Here is a 13954-nt window from a genome sequence, read left to right on the forward strand (position 1 = left end):
GAAAAGAAGGACACCGATTTTGTTTGGGTACAACGTCGCACGACCGCGCAATTGTCAGTATAAGTTACGCAGTGCTGAATCGTGAAAAATGCTCTGGTCATTGAGCAGCCAAATCTTCCGGGGCTGAAGTGGTTAACACATGCAGGGAAAAAAAAAAATTTAGTGAAGATTTGAACATGGGGATAGACAATGTTGTGTTCTATAAATCAGGTATAAATACATCTCTAGGAACTTCCACACTCCACCCACCAGCGATGCTTCTACTGACAGAGGTGTCAGCTCCCCGGTCATGAAGTGGTTAATCCACAGGCAGGCCAACAGAAGCCCCTCCCTGTAGGGGCGGGGTCTGCCTGTAGTGAGCGCCCCCTTCATGTGGCTAGGAAGTCTTGTAGAGAATTGCCGGGCTCACAACACGCTTTTCTTCTATCCGCTCACCATGCGTTGGGTACCGCTCCGCCGCCTGTACAGCCGACTGCCCGGACACCGAGCTCCGCACGTCATTGGACGGCTCAGACCAGCTGACAGCCGTGCAGCTTCATCCCAGCCAGAGCCCCATGCTTCAATCACAAGGTACTCCTTATAGGGGGAGAGGACAGCGTGTGCTGGGGGCTGTCAGCACCTGGAGGAAGGACGTGACTGCACCATGTCGCCTCATCCCTTTAACACCGAGCACGTATGATATATTCAGGTTCTGGGGCTTATTTAATAAGGTAAGGCTCTAAGTGGATTAAATTCCTACCTTATAAGCCGCAGAACCTGTGTAATTAATATGAGTTCGATTTTAAAGGGATGAGGTGGCAACTCTAATGAGGGGCTGACAGTGGAGGGGGCGTGCCTATGGAAAGCAGCCATGTGATTGGAAGGCTATAGGAAGAAGTCCTGAGCCTAGCACTAGAGGGGGCTGACACCAGGAAACTCCTATACATTACAATGTATATACATCCACATCAGATAGACTATACGTATAGAGGTCACAGTATTGGTGGATACAGGGATCGCAGCCTCTGCAGATACAGGGATCGCAGTTATAGATCGCTGTCTATAGCTATAGTGATGGCAGCATTGGTTGGTATAGGGACCTCAGCCTCCATGAATATACTGTAGCAATTGTAGTTGTAGTTCATATTGTCTATAGTTATGAATCTGACATGTCTATAGCTGCAGATCATTGATATCGATCAGTGTCTGTATATATAGTGATGGCAGTTTCTGTTATCAGTGGTGGCTGGTGCTGGCGGATTTTGGGGGGAACGGACAGCCCCTCCGAGTCTTCACTCCCCCTATAGGCACAGACCTCTATCGGTCACGGCTCCCCTGGTGACCCAGTTGTTCTGGGTCTTCATCCTCCTGCCCTGATTGGGCGGGAAGCCGTTATTGTTGTTTTGCTGGTATCCAGGGTGGAAGGGCTCAGGGTGCAGTACTCTACACCCTGAGGACAACATGGAACATGCCAATTGGGACCTTGGGCTCTGGTCCCATGCTTGTGGGGGGCGGGGGTGAGTAGGGATGAGCTCAGGCGTGTTTGCATGGTCCAGGTGCAGAGCCCACCAGGAGGACGGTGCTGCGCTAATCACAGGCAGTGAAACGGTGCCCCATCTCTGCAGCCGCGCATCGGGGCAATGCCTCACTGCCTGTGATTAGCGATGCGCTGACTTCCTGGTGGGCACATGGACCATGCGAACATGCCTGAGCTCATCTGTAGTTGCCACCTTTCCTTCAAGCCAAACACGAACACTTTAGCCACCTAGGACAACTTTGGGTGCCTCAAGGAGAATAGTAAGGTGGTGCGCATAGCATGCCGCAGTGAACAGCACTTGTGACCAATTTGCTATTGACATCCTCACCCTGCTCCCCAATGATGCCAAACCTACAGCCAGACAGCCGCCAGCAGCTCCCAGATGGCAGCAGATTTGTGTGTAACTATCTCGGTTACTTGAGGAGCCACAGCCCGGTCTGACCAATGTGTCTGGGTTTCAGTCCGCCTGAAACCCGGACATGTGATTCAAAACTTGGACTGTCCAGGTGAATCTTGGACAGGTGGCAACCCTAGGGATGAGAGACCTGTTGATCCGGTGGCCCACATGGCAACACACAGGGATTGTGCATGTTGGATCGCGTAAAAGGTTATAAAACGTTAGGTGTTTTTTGTTTAATTATTTTTTTATTTTTTTGCCATCTGCATTCCTTTTGGGGAGATTTCCCTTCACTTCCTGTTCCATAGTCAAAGAAGTGAGAGGCAATGCCTGCAAATTAAGGGAATCCCTTGGGCTCCCCAGGTCACCCTTTGGAAGGTTTCCCCTTTATTACTGTTCTAGGGACAACCAAAAAATGAATATTATTAATTTTTATTTTTTATTTTTTTTACTTTCACTTTTAAGTGCTAATGGTAAACGGGACAAATAGAGGATGTCTGTGCCTAACGGGGGCACCGACCACAATAAGAACCTGACAGGTCTTCTAATCCTCCTTCTCGTCTTCCCCTCTTTTTATTTTTTATTTTATTTTTATTTTTTGCCATCTGCATCCCCTTGGGGAGGTTCACCTTCACTTCCTGTCTCATAACCAAAACATCAAAACTTTCTTCACTCCTATCCAAAACTTAAATAAAAAAAATAAAAAAAAAATAAAAAGTTTTGCCTCTACTTATAAAGATATCAGTGTCCACTGATACAGGTGACTATAGATCTAGTGATCACTGTTATAGATCAGTGCCAACACAGCTCTGGCCAACGAATGATTGACCATAATGCCGTGGAACTACTACTCTCAGCACAACCATTAGTCATAAGACTGCTGTACATTGCAGGCTCCACTTGGTATGTTATGACTGTCCTTCACATAGCACTGGGGTAGACGTCACACTTCTACATCACTATGAACTGTCCTGATACATGGAAGTAATGGGTGGCTGAGGATTTGGATGGATGCCTGTGACATAATTCTTTTGTAACTGGCACAGTGTCTCGGGTGTGAGCCAGATCTCCGTTTACATGGGCTCTGCCCCAAACTATTTTCATTGAGAATGGGGTCAGTGTGCTAGGCTGCACATGCCATGGCATTGTTCCCAGACACATTTCTGGCTCCAGTGTCTGCCTTCCTCTTGTCATGTTTGTTCATGCTGTATTGTGTTATTCCCATATCAGGTCTATTCTAATTATTTATAAGATCAGTCCTTCCTGCCTCTAGTGATAGTTCCTTTACCTGTGTAGTATTCCAGATCTGTCAGTGTACGTTGTATTGGTGCTGTCAGACTGTTGTGATATTGGGGGTTATTTACTAAAGGCAAATCCACTTTGCACTATAAGTGTACTTGGAAGTAAAGTCGCTGTAGATCCAAGGGGGATATGCAAGGAAAATTAAAAAAAACAGCGTTTTAGGCTTGCACATGATTGGATGAAAAAATCAGCAGAGCTTCCCCTCATTTCAGATCTACCCCTTAGATTTAAAGCGACTGTACTTCCAAGTGCACTTGCAGTGCAAAGTGGATTTGCCTTTTGTAAATAACCGCAATTGTGCATCTATGACCTCTATGATGGCAGGTGTTGTCATGTATCTATGACCAGCGATCTGCATGCTCACACTGTCACACTGTCAGACTGTATTGTGCTATTCTGTGACCAGTGAGCAGCATGTTCACAACTTCTTCTGCTTAGCTACACATGTGGCAGATCTGAACACTAGAGGCTATTAGCCAAGCTGTCACTTTCCAGAATATCATGGCACTGTATAGACACTGATGGATTGTTATAGGGAGGTTTCTGGATCTGTCGGAGGGCTGGTTATGAATGATTACTCATTTACAGCACTTTTATAATTCAGCCCATTGGGAATAACTAGAAGGTTACACAGATAGCTTTGTGTAGTGAGTCTCCTGTAAGATGGTTGCTGCTTCGCCTGCTGGAGACACAGGATATCCCACAGCATCCTCTAGTGTTTACTATGCAGGACCGAAGTGATGCAATAGACTGCTCAAATGTCAGAACTTATCTGTGCTGGAAAGCAGCTTATTGTAAGGCTTTATAGTAAATCGGAAAATACAGTATATAACTGGCAAATGTAAAGCTAGTAAATGTTCCAGGTTATTCATCTACACTGTTCCTGTACATGTAGCAGCTTCAGTGTCTTGCTGCTGATTTATTTTGGTATATGTAAAAGGGGTAAAGTTGTTTCCACAATGCTACACACTGGCTTGCTTTAAAGTAGGACTAAAGCCAACATTTAATCGTGGTGATTCTAAGCCATGATTATAGAGATAGATGGATATTATAATTTTATTTATTTTCATAATGCATTTTCTGCATTAAGGCAAACCTTCAGGCTCAGGAAAATATATTTTCCTGAGCCTGAACTCTATTCAACTCTGTGCAGGAGAACAGAGGCTCTCTCCCCCTCCACACAGGGCAGATTGATAGCAGGACAGCAGCTGCTGTCAATCAAATCCTATGATGAGGTGGTGGAATAAAGCCCTGCGGTATGTGTCTTTTTGGGTGCAGGCAATGGGGCTTAGAAGTGAACCTGCACAAGTACACCCCCCCCCCCCCCATAAGTGGCTTGCTAGGATGGTACTTGTAAGGCAGGAGGAGCCAGGACCGTCCACGAGGGACCCCAGAAAAAGAGGATCAGGGGTTCTTTGTGCAAAACAATTGCTCAGAACAGGTAAATGCTTGTTTAAAAAATAAACAAAAAATGGAAGGTTTAGAATAACTTTAATCATACACTACAGAACCATCGTAGACCCTGAGTAATAGTCTGGCACCTTGGATAAGTAATTTTGGATACGGGCAAAACTTTGCTGGACAAGCCCCCCCCGAGACGTCATCCTATAAACCTACTCCACTTTACCCTAGGAGACCTCAGTTTTTTTGCTAGTGAAATGGATATTTTATAGATGGGCAACTCCTATCCTCCTATTGATTAGTGGTTCCAAATGAATAACAACTACTGCAGTAGGGAACAGACACAAAAGATACGCTCAGCATCTTTCCAAATAACCGTTCTCCTTTATTATGACGCATTTGAAGGTTTTTATACACATGATTACGTAGGTATCACATTAATATTACAATTGTACGTTTATGGTAACAAGGGGCATTACATAGGCAGGCTAATTCTAATCAGAACTCAAAAGAATGCAAAACATGTACTGAAAACATTATTAGTGGCGTGTGCACAGTGAGGGCATTGTGCAATACATATGAAATTAGAATACAATTTTATATACAGAACCTACAAATTTCCATTAGTCTCCTCTCTTTTGATCACTAACCATACCTGCTATCACCTTTTAACCTGGAACCTCCACATGCTTAGGTGGAGGTAGTCCTGGCCAAAGAGGCAAAAACTCCATTGTGGAGAAAATAGCTGAGCAGCTTTTTTTCATTACAAAATGACTTTTCATTGTGAAAAACAAAGACATATTTACAGAGTATGGTACTGGCTGTACACTCCTGTGGCCAGAATGGCCTTCTAGCTTAATTGTTGGTATGCTGACTTATCAGCACATGTAACCACAGACAATTCTACATACAATGAAAGAGATACAAAAGACAAATATGACTTCAACAAAATACATACTCTTAAGATCCTGACTTGGGCATCTGGATATATCTTTTTGTTATCTCTGGAAGGGATGTTCAGCTCTTGGTAACAGGTAAAACAAGAAGTGGTATGTTATAAAAACTGTGGTGAACCCTGGCTCTATCCCATGCTCATTTACTAAGGCAGCCATAACTACTTGTGACTGATGACACGGTCCATGTGTCAAGCTGGAGGGAAAAGAGTGTCTGGCAGACATAAATGATCACCTTTTCTAAACTCTTGTTTCGTAAGAAGTTGCCCTCTGTGGACCACTTGTTGTTCTCGTTCTGGGGTCCTTAAAGTTGAATTATTAATCCCAGCTATACTGGGCCAGAACTAGGGTGCAATCTGTGAGTTGCACAGACCCAGCAAGTGTCCGGGGCTGTAAATGCAGCATCCTTAGCCCTTGTACACACGGTCGGAGAATCCGTCGGAATGTGTCCTATCGGACCGCGTTGTCGGATAATCTGACTGTGTGTGGTATGCATCGGACTGATTCCGTCGGTCCCAATTTTCCAACTTGTTGGAAATATTTTCCGACCAACTGGTTCGATCGGACATACTCCAATCACGTGTAGAGAATTTTGATCGGACCAAGTGCCACGCATGTTCAGATCAAATTCCTACATCAAAGCTATTGGCTATTAGCCTGAACGTAGTCCCATCGTAACGAAATTACGTCATCACGTTCTGAATGATCGGATTTTTCGACAACTTAGTCCAACCGTGTGTATGCAACAGTTTCAGACAAGATCCGATGGATTTGGTTGTCGAAATCTCCGACCGTGTGTACAGGGGCTTAGAGTTGCCTGGTCTGCTTCCATGTGTCAGTTTTACTGTTAAAATGGCTACCTCGGCAAGAACCTGGAAGGCTTAAAACAGCCGATCAAATTAAAGGGGTTGTAAAGGTAAATGTTTTTTCACCTTAATGCATTCTATGCATTAAGGTGAAAAAACATCTGACAGTGCCTGCACCCCCAGCCCCCCCGTTTTACTTACCTCACCCCTCGAAAGTCCCGCGCTCGTCCCCCGACGTCCTTTCCACCGTTCAGCCTGGCCGCTGATTGGCTGGAGTGGATGGATGGAAAGCAGCGCAGCCATTGGCTCGCGCTGCTGTCAATCACATCCACTGATGCAGAGCGCTTTAGCCGCCGGCTGTATCACGGGAGTGCGCCCGCAGATGCTCCTCACCATGCGAGGGAGCTCGCATGAACGTGAGAAGCATCTGAGGGAGGAAGCTGAGACAGCCGCCGAGGGACCCCAGACGAGCAGGTTCCGGGCCACTCTGTGCAAAACAAGCTGCACAGTGGAGGTAAGTATAAAGTGTTTTTTTTTTTTTTTTTTTTTTTTTTTTAAATTCTCTTTACAACCACTTTAACTTTGTGTGCTTGATTGGTTTACCTGCCGAAGTATAAACAAACTTCTGACCCTTCAAATGGAACCAAAAGCTCTCTCTATCTCAACTATCTCTATATAAATATACTCTTTTTATAGCTCACAGGCTTTGCTAAAACATGGAGATCTGCTTCTTGAGCTGGAGAAAAAGGATCCAATGACTCTGAATACAGAGAATCCTTCTGGATGATAAACTTCATCCTCAGTATAAAACCAGAATAACACTACAAAAAAGTAAATACTCGGGTCTTCTGGGAGTGTGTCCTGCACTGGGCTCACAGCAGCTGATTCCTACATCATCAATTTAACACATGTGTTTTTTCTTTGTCTCCAGCCTCCTCCAATAGAAGCAATAAGGTGGCTGGATTCAAATGTATGAATTTTCCATTGTTAGATTTGTACATAAACAAACAAATTCTTATTTTGAACCTTTCATTAGACAAACATATAGTTAGCTATATATTTGCTGTGCAGAATGTCGGACTATTAAAAATTAAATATTCAACCAAAATAATGTCTGTAACTTTGTCTAAGGCTCCATGCACACTGAAGCTCAAAAAAGCTATTTCTGGACGCCAGATTGCTGGCAGAAAACGCTGGTTGAAAAACCTGCTTTTAACAATGTTTTATACTAGCGTTAATGAGCGTTTTACAGCGTTAGCGTTAATGGGCGTTTTTTATAAAAATACACAGAGGACACTCCAAAAATCCCACAATGCATTGAAAAATAGAACGCCGAACACTAATGAATGAGCGTTAATGAGCGTTTGTCGTTTTTTGCCGCTGAAAAACGGCACTTTGAACGCGAATTTCTGGCGTTCAGAAAAAAGCCCATAAACTCCACTGCTCATTAAAGCTGAAAAACGTCCATGTGTGCATGGACACATAGGCTAACATAGAGTGGAGTTTATGGGCTTTTACAAAAAACGCCCAAACGCCAATAAACTGCAGTTTATCAGCTTCAGTGTGCATGGAGCCTAATAGTACCTTTGCATAAAAGCTACAGCTCTGATACATCGGAGTGAACCCTTGATTACTGGGTCCAGCTTGCATAAATATAACAATGGCTTGTTTTCTATCATGCTGTTTGTGTAAGAACTCCAGTTTCATGTTTCAAAAAGACAACTTTTTCCTGGCAATGTTATAATAAATGATAAGAATACCCTGCAGTAATGCAGAGATGTCCATAAACCCTAAGTATTCTTCTACTTATACCCACTGCACTTAAAAGGAAAAGGGGCACATCATTTCACAATCCACATTTTGCTTTGGATTTCAAAAATAAAAATGCATAAAAACAAAACACAAGGACCAACAATGTGTATGATGGACCAGAAAGCACTCGGCCATCAAAAACTATAAACCAACTGGCTGCAGGCAGCAGCTATCCTAACAGGGTGTGTGGACTTGATGTGATGGGTCTGTTATATTTACATTTTATTTATTATTACTCGCATCATGGACCGCACATCAAGTTATTATCAGACTTTAAGATTTAATTTTTGTAGAAAAACTTCTTATGTATCCCATTCATCTTTGCTTTTTTAAACATTATTGCAGCTGTATTCAAATTAACAACCTCATCTTAATCTTCTTCTTTTTTTTTTTTTTTTTTTTTTTTTTTCCTTCCACTCAGTAAATGTAAAATTACAAAATTTGTTCTCTTAATCTAAACTAATCCCATTTTTACCAATTTCCCCATTAACCTGGATTTCCTTTCCAACCAAAGGTTGTCTAAACCAGTTTCAATATATCTATATTAATAAAATTGTTAAACTCATATATGTTAATTTCAATATCACACACTAATATATATGCACAAATAAATGTCCTTAAAGGGGGACATAATACTTAATTTTACTCAATTACTCATAATACATTTAACTGTGTCTTACACAAATTTAACCTTCATTATACCATGTTTGGAAAACAGATTCAAAAATAATTGTGATCACATTGTTTATCATTAGATTCATTAACCCAGCACATTTTGTTATAAATGTTTTGTCTAAAAAACGGAAATTGGCATGGTGTCCTTCCAGCTTATCGCCAACCTCTCTGTGTACATGACACAAGCGATAGAACTAAAGGTTCCAGCATTCACAAACATACACAAATATATCTCTAAAATTGCTTGCATTATTCCCATTTGCACACAACACATGCATGTCATTCTCTCACTTTATTTTAACGCTTTTTCTCATATCGTCTTCCAGGACAGCCTTTGAGATATAGGGCTCCTCCCTCCGGGACAGGAAACACGTCAAGCCAATTAAATAAAAGGTGTGGTCCTCCAGGCCCTCCTCAGTTTTTGTGTTTCCTGCCGGAAGGGAAGGAGCACGTCTTGGAACTGGTAAGGGGAGCTCCTTCTCAGGGGTTTTACCTGGGGAGAGCGCCTTGATGGACCTGGCCCTTAGCACCCCTCGGTCCGAACGAAGGGAGGAGAGGGTAGCTTTCAGTCCCCGCTGTCATTTAAACGTTCGGAGAGAACGGGACCCCGATACGCGGCAATCTCCCCCTCGGAGCGCTAACCGCTCGTACCTGTCGGTCGGAGGCGGCGGGAGACGTTCGCTCTACCGACCGGCGTTCGGGTACTGTGAGCGGTGCGTTCGTAAGAACGCACGGCGTTGGGGCGGAGTTTTTGCGCTCTGGCCGGATTCGCGTCATCAGGGGGCGCCGCAGGACCCGTTCCAGTCCTTTGGGCGCGGCGGTGTGACTACAGGGTTGCCTGGAGCAGTGTGAAGGCTCAGAGAGACTGAGTGATACACAGGAACCATGGAGAGTGCGGTTGTGCAGGTGGACTCCGGTTCAACAGGCTCCAGTACCTCTCAGGTAAGCTTGGTGAGGGCAGACCAGGACTTACACTGGGGGGTGGGGGGTCACTCTGACCCGTAGCACCTTCCCGGGGTGGAGAACCTGCTGGTGAAGGGGGGCACTTCCTAAACAGACCCTAGAAGCACAGTGGTGTGGTCAGGGGTGGTATTTTAATGGGACCCTGTTTTTCTTTGTTTTTAGGTTAAACAGGACAGAGCCCAGATACCTTTACCCAGAAGGAAATGTGCCGTGTGTGGGGCTAAGTTAGGCACCGGTTGGGAGAAGCCGCTTTGCCCAGATTGTGTCAGTAGCCTGGTAAAAGAGGACTCGGTGACAGCTTGTCACAATGTTTTAACATCCGTAAAGGATGAGATTGCATCCACCTTCCAATCTTTTAAAAACATGATGGATAGGATGCAGGGTCCTTCTGTCTCTTTACCCAGAGCCGTGAGTATGCCTTCCTTATCCGAACCAAGTCAGGAGGAGGAGGTGGATAGGGAGAGGTTATCCAGGTCATTAGCCTCCTCTAGGACAGAGTCTACTTCAGAATCTGAGGGGGAGGAAGAGGCCATTAGATCAGCCAGATACAAGCTGTCTTTGGATGATGTGGGTGACCTCCTCAAGGCTATATATGACACCTTAGAGATCAGAGAAGAACAGGTCCAGCTTTCAAAACACGACATGATGTATCAAGGGTCGAGTGTAATGAAAGACAGGGTATTCCCCGTCCATAAGTCGCTAGTGGAGGCGATTCTGCTGGAGTGGGAACAACCGGAAAAAAGGCCATTTTTTTCAGGTAGCCTTAGAAGGAGGTTCCCTTTTGAATCGGATGCGGTGCATCCCTGGAACAAGGTTCCCAAATTAGACGCTCCCTTGGCTAAGGTCTCTAAGAAGACAGATTTGGCCTTTGATGATATGGGTTCACTCAGGGACCCTATGGATAAGAGGGGAGATCTGCTGCTCAAGAGAGCCTGGGATGCCTCTTCCATTGGGCTTAAACCGGCCCTAGCAGCTACCTGTGTGGCCAGAAACTTGGAGTGTTGGCTTACACAGTTACAATCACATATTTCTGCAGGTACTTCTAGGCAACAGCTGTTGAAGTCCTTTCCGCTACTGTTTAAAGCGGTGGGCTTTTTAGCGGATGCCTCTGCAGAATCAGTCAAACTGGCTGCTAGATCAGCAGCACTAGTGAACGCTGCCAGAAGGGCCGTTTGGCTTAAAACCTGGTCAGGAGACACAGCTTCAAAACTAAAGTTGTGTGGATTACCCTTTTCAGGGGACCATTTGTTTGGGCCCGGCCTGCAAGAGGCGTTAGAGCGCACGCAGGATAGGAAGAAAGCTTTCCCAGAAAGGAAAAAGAGACCTGAAGGGAAACGCCTTTTTCGAAGCCCCAGGCAGCAAAACCTGCAGGAAAGGGAGGTTCGCCCCAAAAAGCATTGGACGGGTCACAAGGGAAGAGGCAGAGGAGGTATCTTATTCAATCCTCCTCAACCCTCCCCTAAAACCCAGTGACTCCTGCGTCCCGGTGGGAGGAAGACTGGGGAAGTTCCTCCCACAGTGGGAAGCTTCAACCGAAAGTCCGTTCATTCGAGATCTTGTAAGGAACGGCTACAGGTTGGAGTTTGGTTCAGTTCCCCTCCCGAACTTTCAAGTAACAAGGTTACCAAGGGACCAAGAGAAAGCAGAGGCTTTGGCTCTTCTTCTGGGGGATCTGGTGGACCAAAAAGTAATGGTGCAGGTACCTCAGGAGGAGCGAGGCTTGGGGGTTTACTCCCACGTATTTGTGGTAAAGAAACCTTCGGGGAAGTTCAGGTTAATACTGAATCTCCGTCCCCTGAACAGATTTATAAAATACAAGCGGTTCCGGATGGAGTCAATCTTCTCGGTAACCAAATTCCTGTTTCAGGGCTGTCACATGGCCACAGTGGATCTCAGGGATGCATATCTGCATATCCCGATTCATCTGGAATCTCAGAGATTTCTCAGGTTGGCGGTGAGGTTGAACACGGGGGTGTTACACCTCCAGTTTCGAGCTCTCCCCTTCGGGCTTTCAGCCTCACCAAGAGTCTTTACAAAAGTTCTGGCAGAGGCACTGGCTCCATTAAGGCTCAAGGCTATAACAGTGATCCCATATCTGGACGATCTACTGTTCATAGCCCAGTCGGCCCAACAGCTGCAGAGGGACATACAGGAGGCCTTGGTTTTCCTGCGCTCACTGGGGTGGCTGATAAACCAGGAAAAATCCCAGCTGACCCCCTCACAGGAGGTCCTGTATCTAGGATACAGGATTTCTTCAGTGGAAATGAGAGTATTTCTTCCGGAGGAGAAGATCGGCAAGCTAGAGCAGGCGGTAGCCCAGCTTCAATCTGGTCGGGAAGCCCAGATCAGGGAGGTGATGAGAGTCCTAGGGTTGATGACATCATGTTTTCCAGCGGTGGCCTGGGCAAGACATCATCAGCGTCCTTTACAAAGACTCATGCTCCGTTATTGGGATGGCAGGCAGGAGAGCCTGGATCAGGTTATGCCCCTATCCTCGGCAGTCAGGAGGTCTCTTTGGTGGTGGCGGGCCAAGGTCAACCTAGACAGGGGTCTTCCCTGGTCCCCACAAGCTACGGTGGTGGTCACGACCGATGCCAGTGCGCTGGGTTGGGGTGCCCACCTAGAGGGAACCTTAGCCCAGGGTTCCTGGTCGAACCTAGAGACAGGTCGTTCCTCAAACCAGAAGGAACTTCTGGCAGTCTGGAAAGCTATAGAAACATTCCAGTCCCGGTTACATGGCAGGGATCTACAAGTTCGCTCAGACAATGTGACAGCAGTAGCCTACCTGAACAAGCAAGGGGGAACCAGAAGCCCTGCACTGCAGGTAATTGCGGACAAAATCTTCTGCTGGGCAGAGAAGAATTTGTCCTCAATATCAGCCATTCACCTAAAGGGAACCCAGAATTTCCTGGCCGACTTTCTCAGTCGCCAGAAGATAGGTCAGGACGAGTGGGCCCTCAACAAGGAAGTGTTCGAGGAGATAGTGTCATGCTGGGGAAGGCCAGAAATAGACCTATTTGCAACAGAAGGCAACAGGAAGGTGACACAATTTTTTTCGGTTCACCCACAGGATCGGGCCAGGGGGATAGATGCCCTTGCCAATCCATGGATGTTTGGCCTGTGTTACGCCTTTCCTCCCGTAAGGATGGTGGCGGAGGTTCTGCAGAAGTTCCGTTCGGAAACTACGGACCTCATTTTAGTAGCTCCTTTTTGGCCAAGGAGACCCTGGTTTGCCAGCATAAAGAGATTGGCCGTACATCCTCCGCTGTTTCTACCAGTCAGGGAGGACTTACTTTCCCAGGGGCCGATCCTGTGCCCTCAGATAGAGAGGCTCAAGCTTGCGGCCTGGTATCTGAGGAACAAATCTTAAGGTCACAGGGTTTCTCAGAGAGAGTGATTAAGACCTTGTTAGAATGCCGTAAACCTGTTACTAGGGCAATTTACGCCAAGGTAGGAAAGAGGTTTAATTCCTGGTTGCGAGAACAGGGGATTGCAAGTCCCGGGGTCCCGGCAGTCCTAGATTTTCTACAGGCAGGGGTAGAACTGGGCCTATCTATCAGCACTCTAAAGGTACAGGTGGCGGCCTTAAGTGTTTTCCTTCAGTCCTCCCTTCAGCAGAATCCATTTGTCAGGAACTTCTTCAAGGCTCTATCTAGATCCAGGCCTGTGAGAATGAAGTCCTGTCCTACTTGGGATTTGGCCTTGGTTCTTAGAGCTCTGACCCAAGATCCATTTGAACCATTAGAGGGGGCTTCACTTAAGTGGGTTGTACTAAAGACTGTATTTTTGATAGCGATCACGTCAGCTAGAAGGGTCAGTGATCTACAAGCGCTCTCGGTCAGAGAGCCATTTCTGTTAATCTTAGAAGACAGGGTAGTACTTAAGACTGATCCTAGTTTTCTTCCTAAAGTCGTGTCCACTTTTCATAGGACACAGGATATTGTTTTGCCAACTTTTTTCTCAACCTCAGACAAGGATGAGGCGAGATCTTTAAGTTTGTTAGACGTCAGGAGAAGTCTATTGATTTTTTTAGAAGCCACTAAGGTCTTCAGGAAGTCAGACTCACTTTTTGTTAATTTTTCGGGCGCCCGCAAGGGCTGCAAGGCGTCCAAAGCGTCTATCGCCAGGT

General features: G+C 45.8%; 1 protein-coding gene across 2 annotated transcripts in view; it reads left to right on the top strand.

Annotated features, from left to right (window-relative positions):
• The first annotated feature begins 346 nt into the window (after nucleotides 1-346).
• MTHFD1L (methylenetetrahydrofolate dehydrogenase (NADP+ dependent) 1 like) overlaps nucleotides 347-13954 on the top strand; it is a 377119-nt gene continuing 363511 nt past the window's right edge. For both annotated transcript variants that reach the window (XM_077486370.1, XM_077486371.1), the window contains exon 1: nucleotides 347-570. In XM_077486370.1, coding sequence (XP_077342496.1) covers nucleotides 371-570 — 200 coding nt within the window. In that variant the 5' untranslated portion in view covers nucleotides 347-370. The remainder of the gene's footprint in view (nucleotides 571-13954) is intronic.

Source organism: Lithobates pipiens, unplaced genomic scaffold (assembly GCF_037356315.1).
Source record: "Lithobates pipiens isolate NorthernLeopardFrog02 unplaced genomic scaffold, aLitPip1_a1.2 Scaffold_18, whole genome shotgun sequence".
Taxonomy (NCBI): domain Eukaryota; kingdom Metazoa; phylum Chordata; class Amphibia; order Anura; family Ranidae; genus Lithobates; species Lithobates pipiens.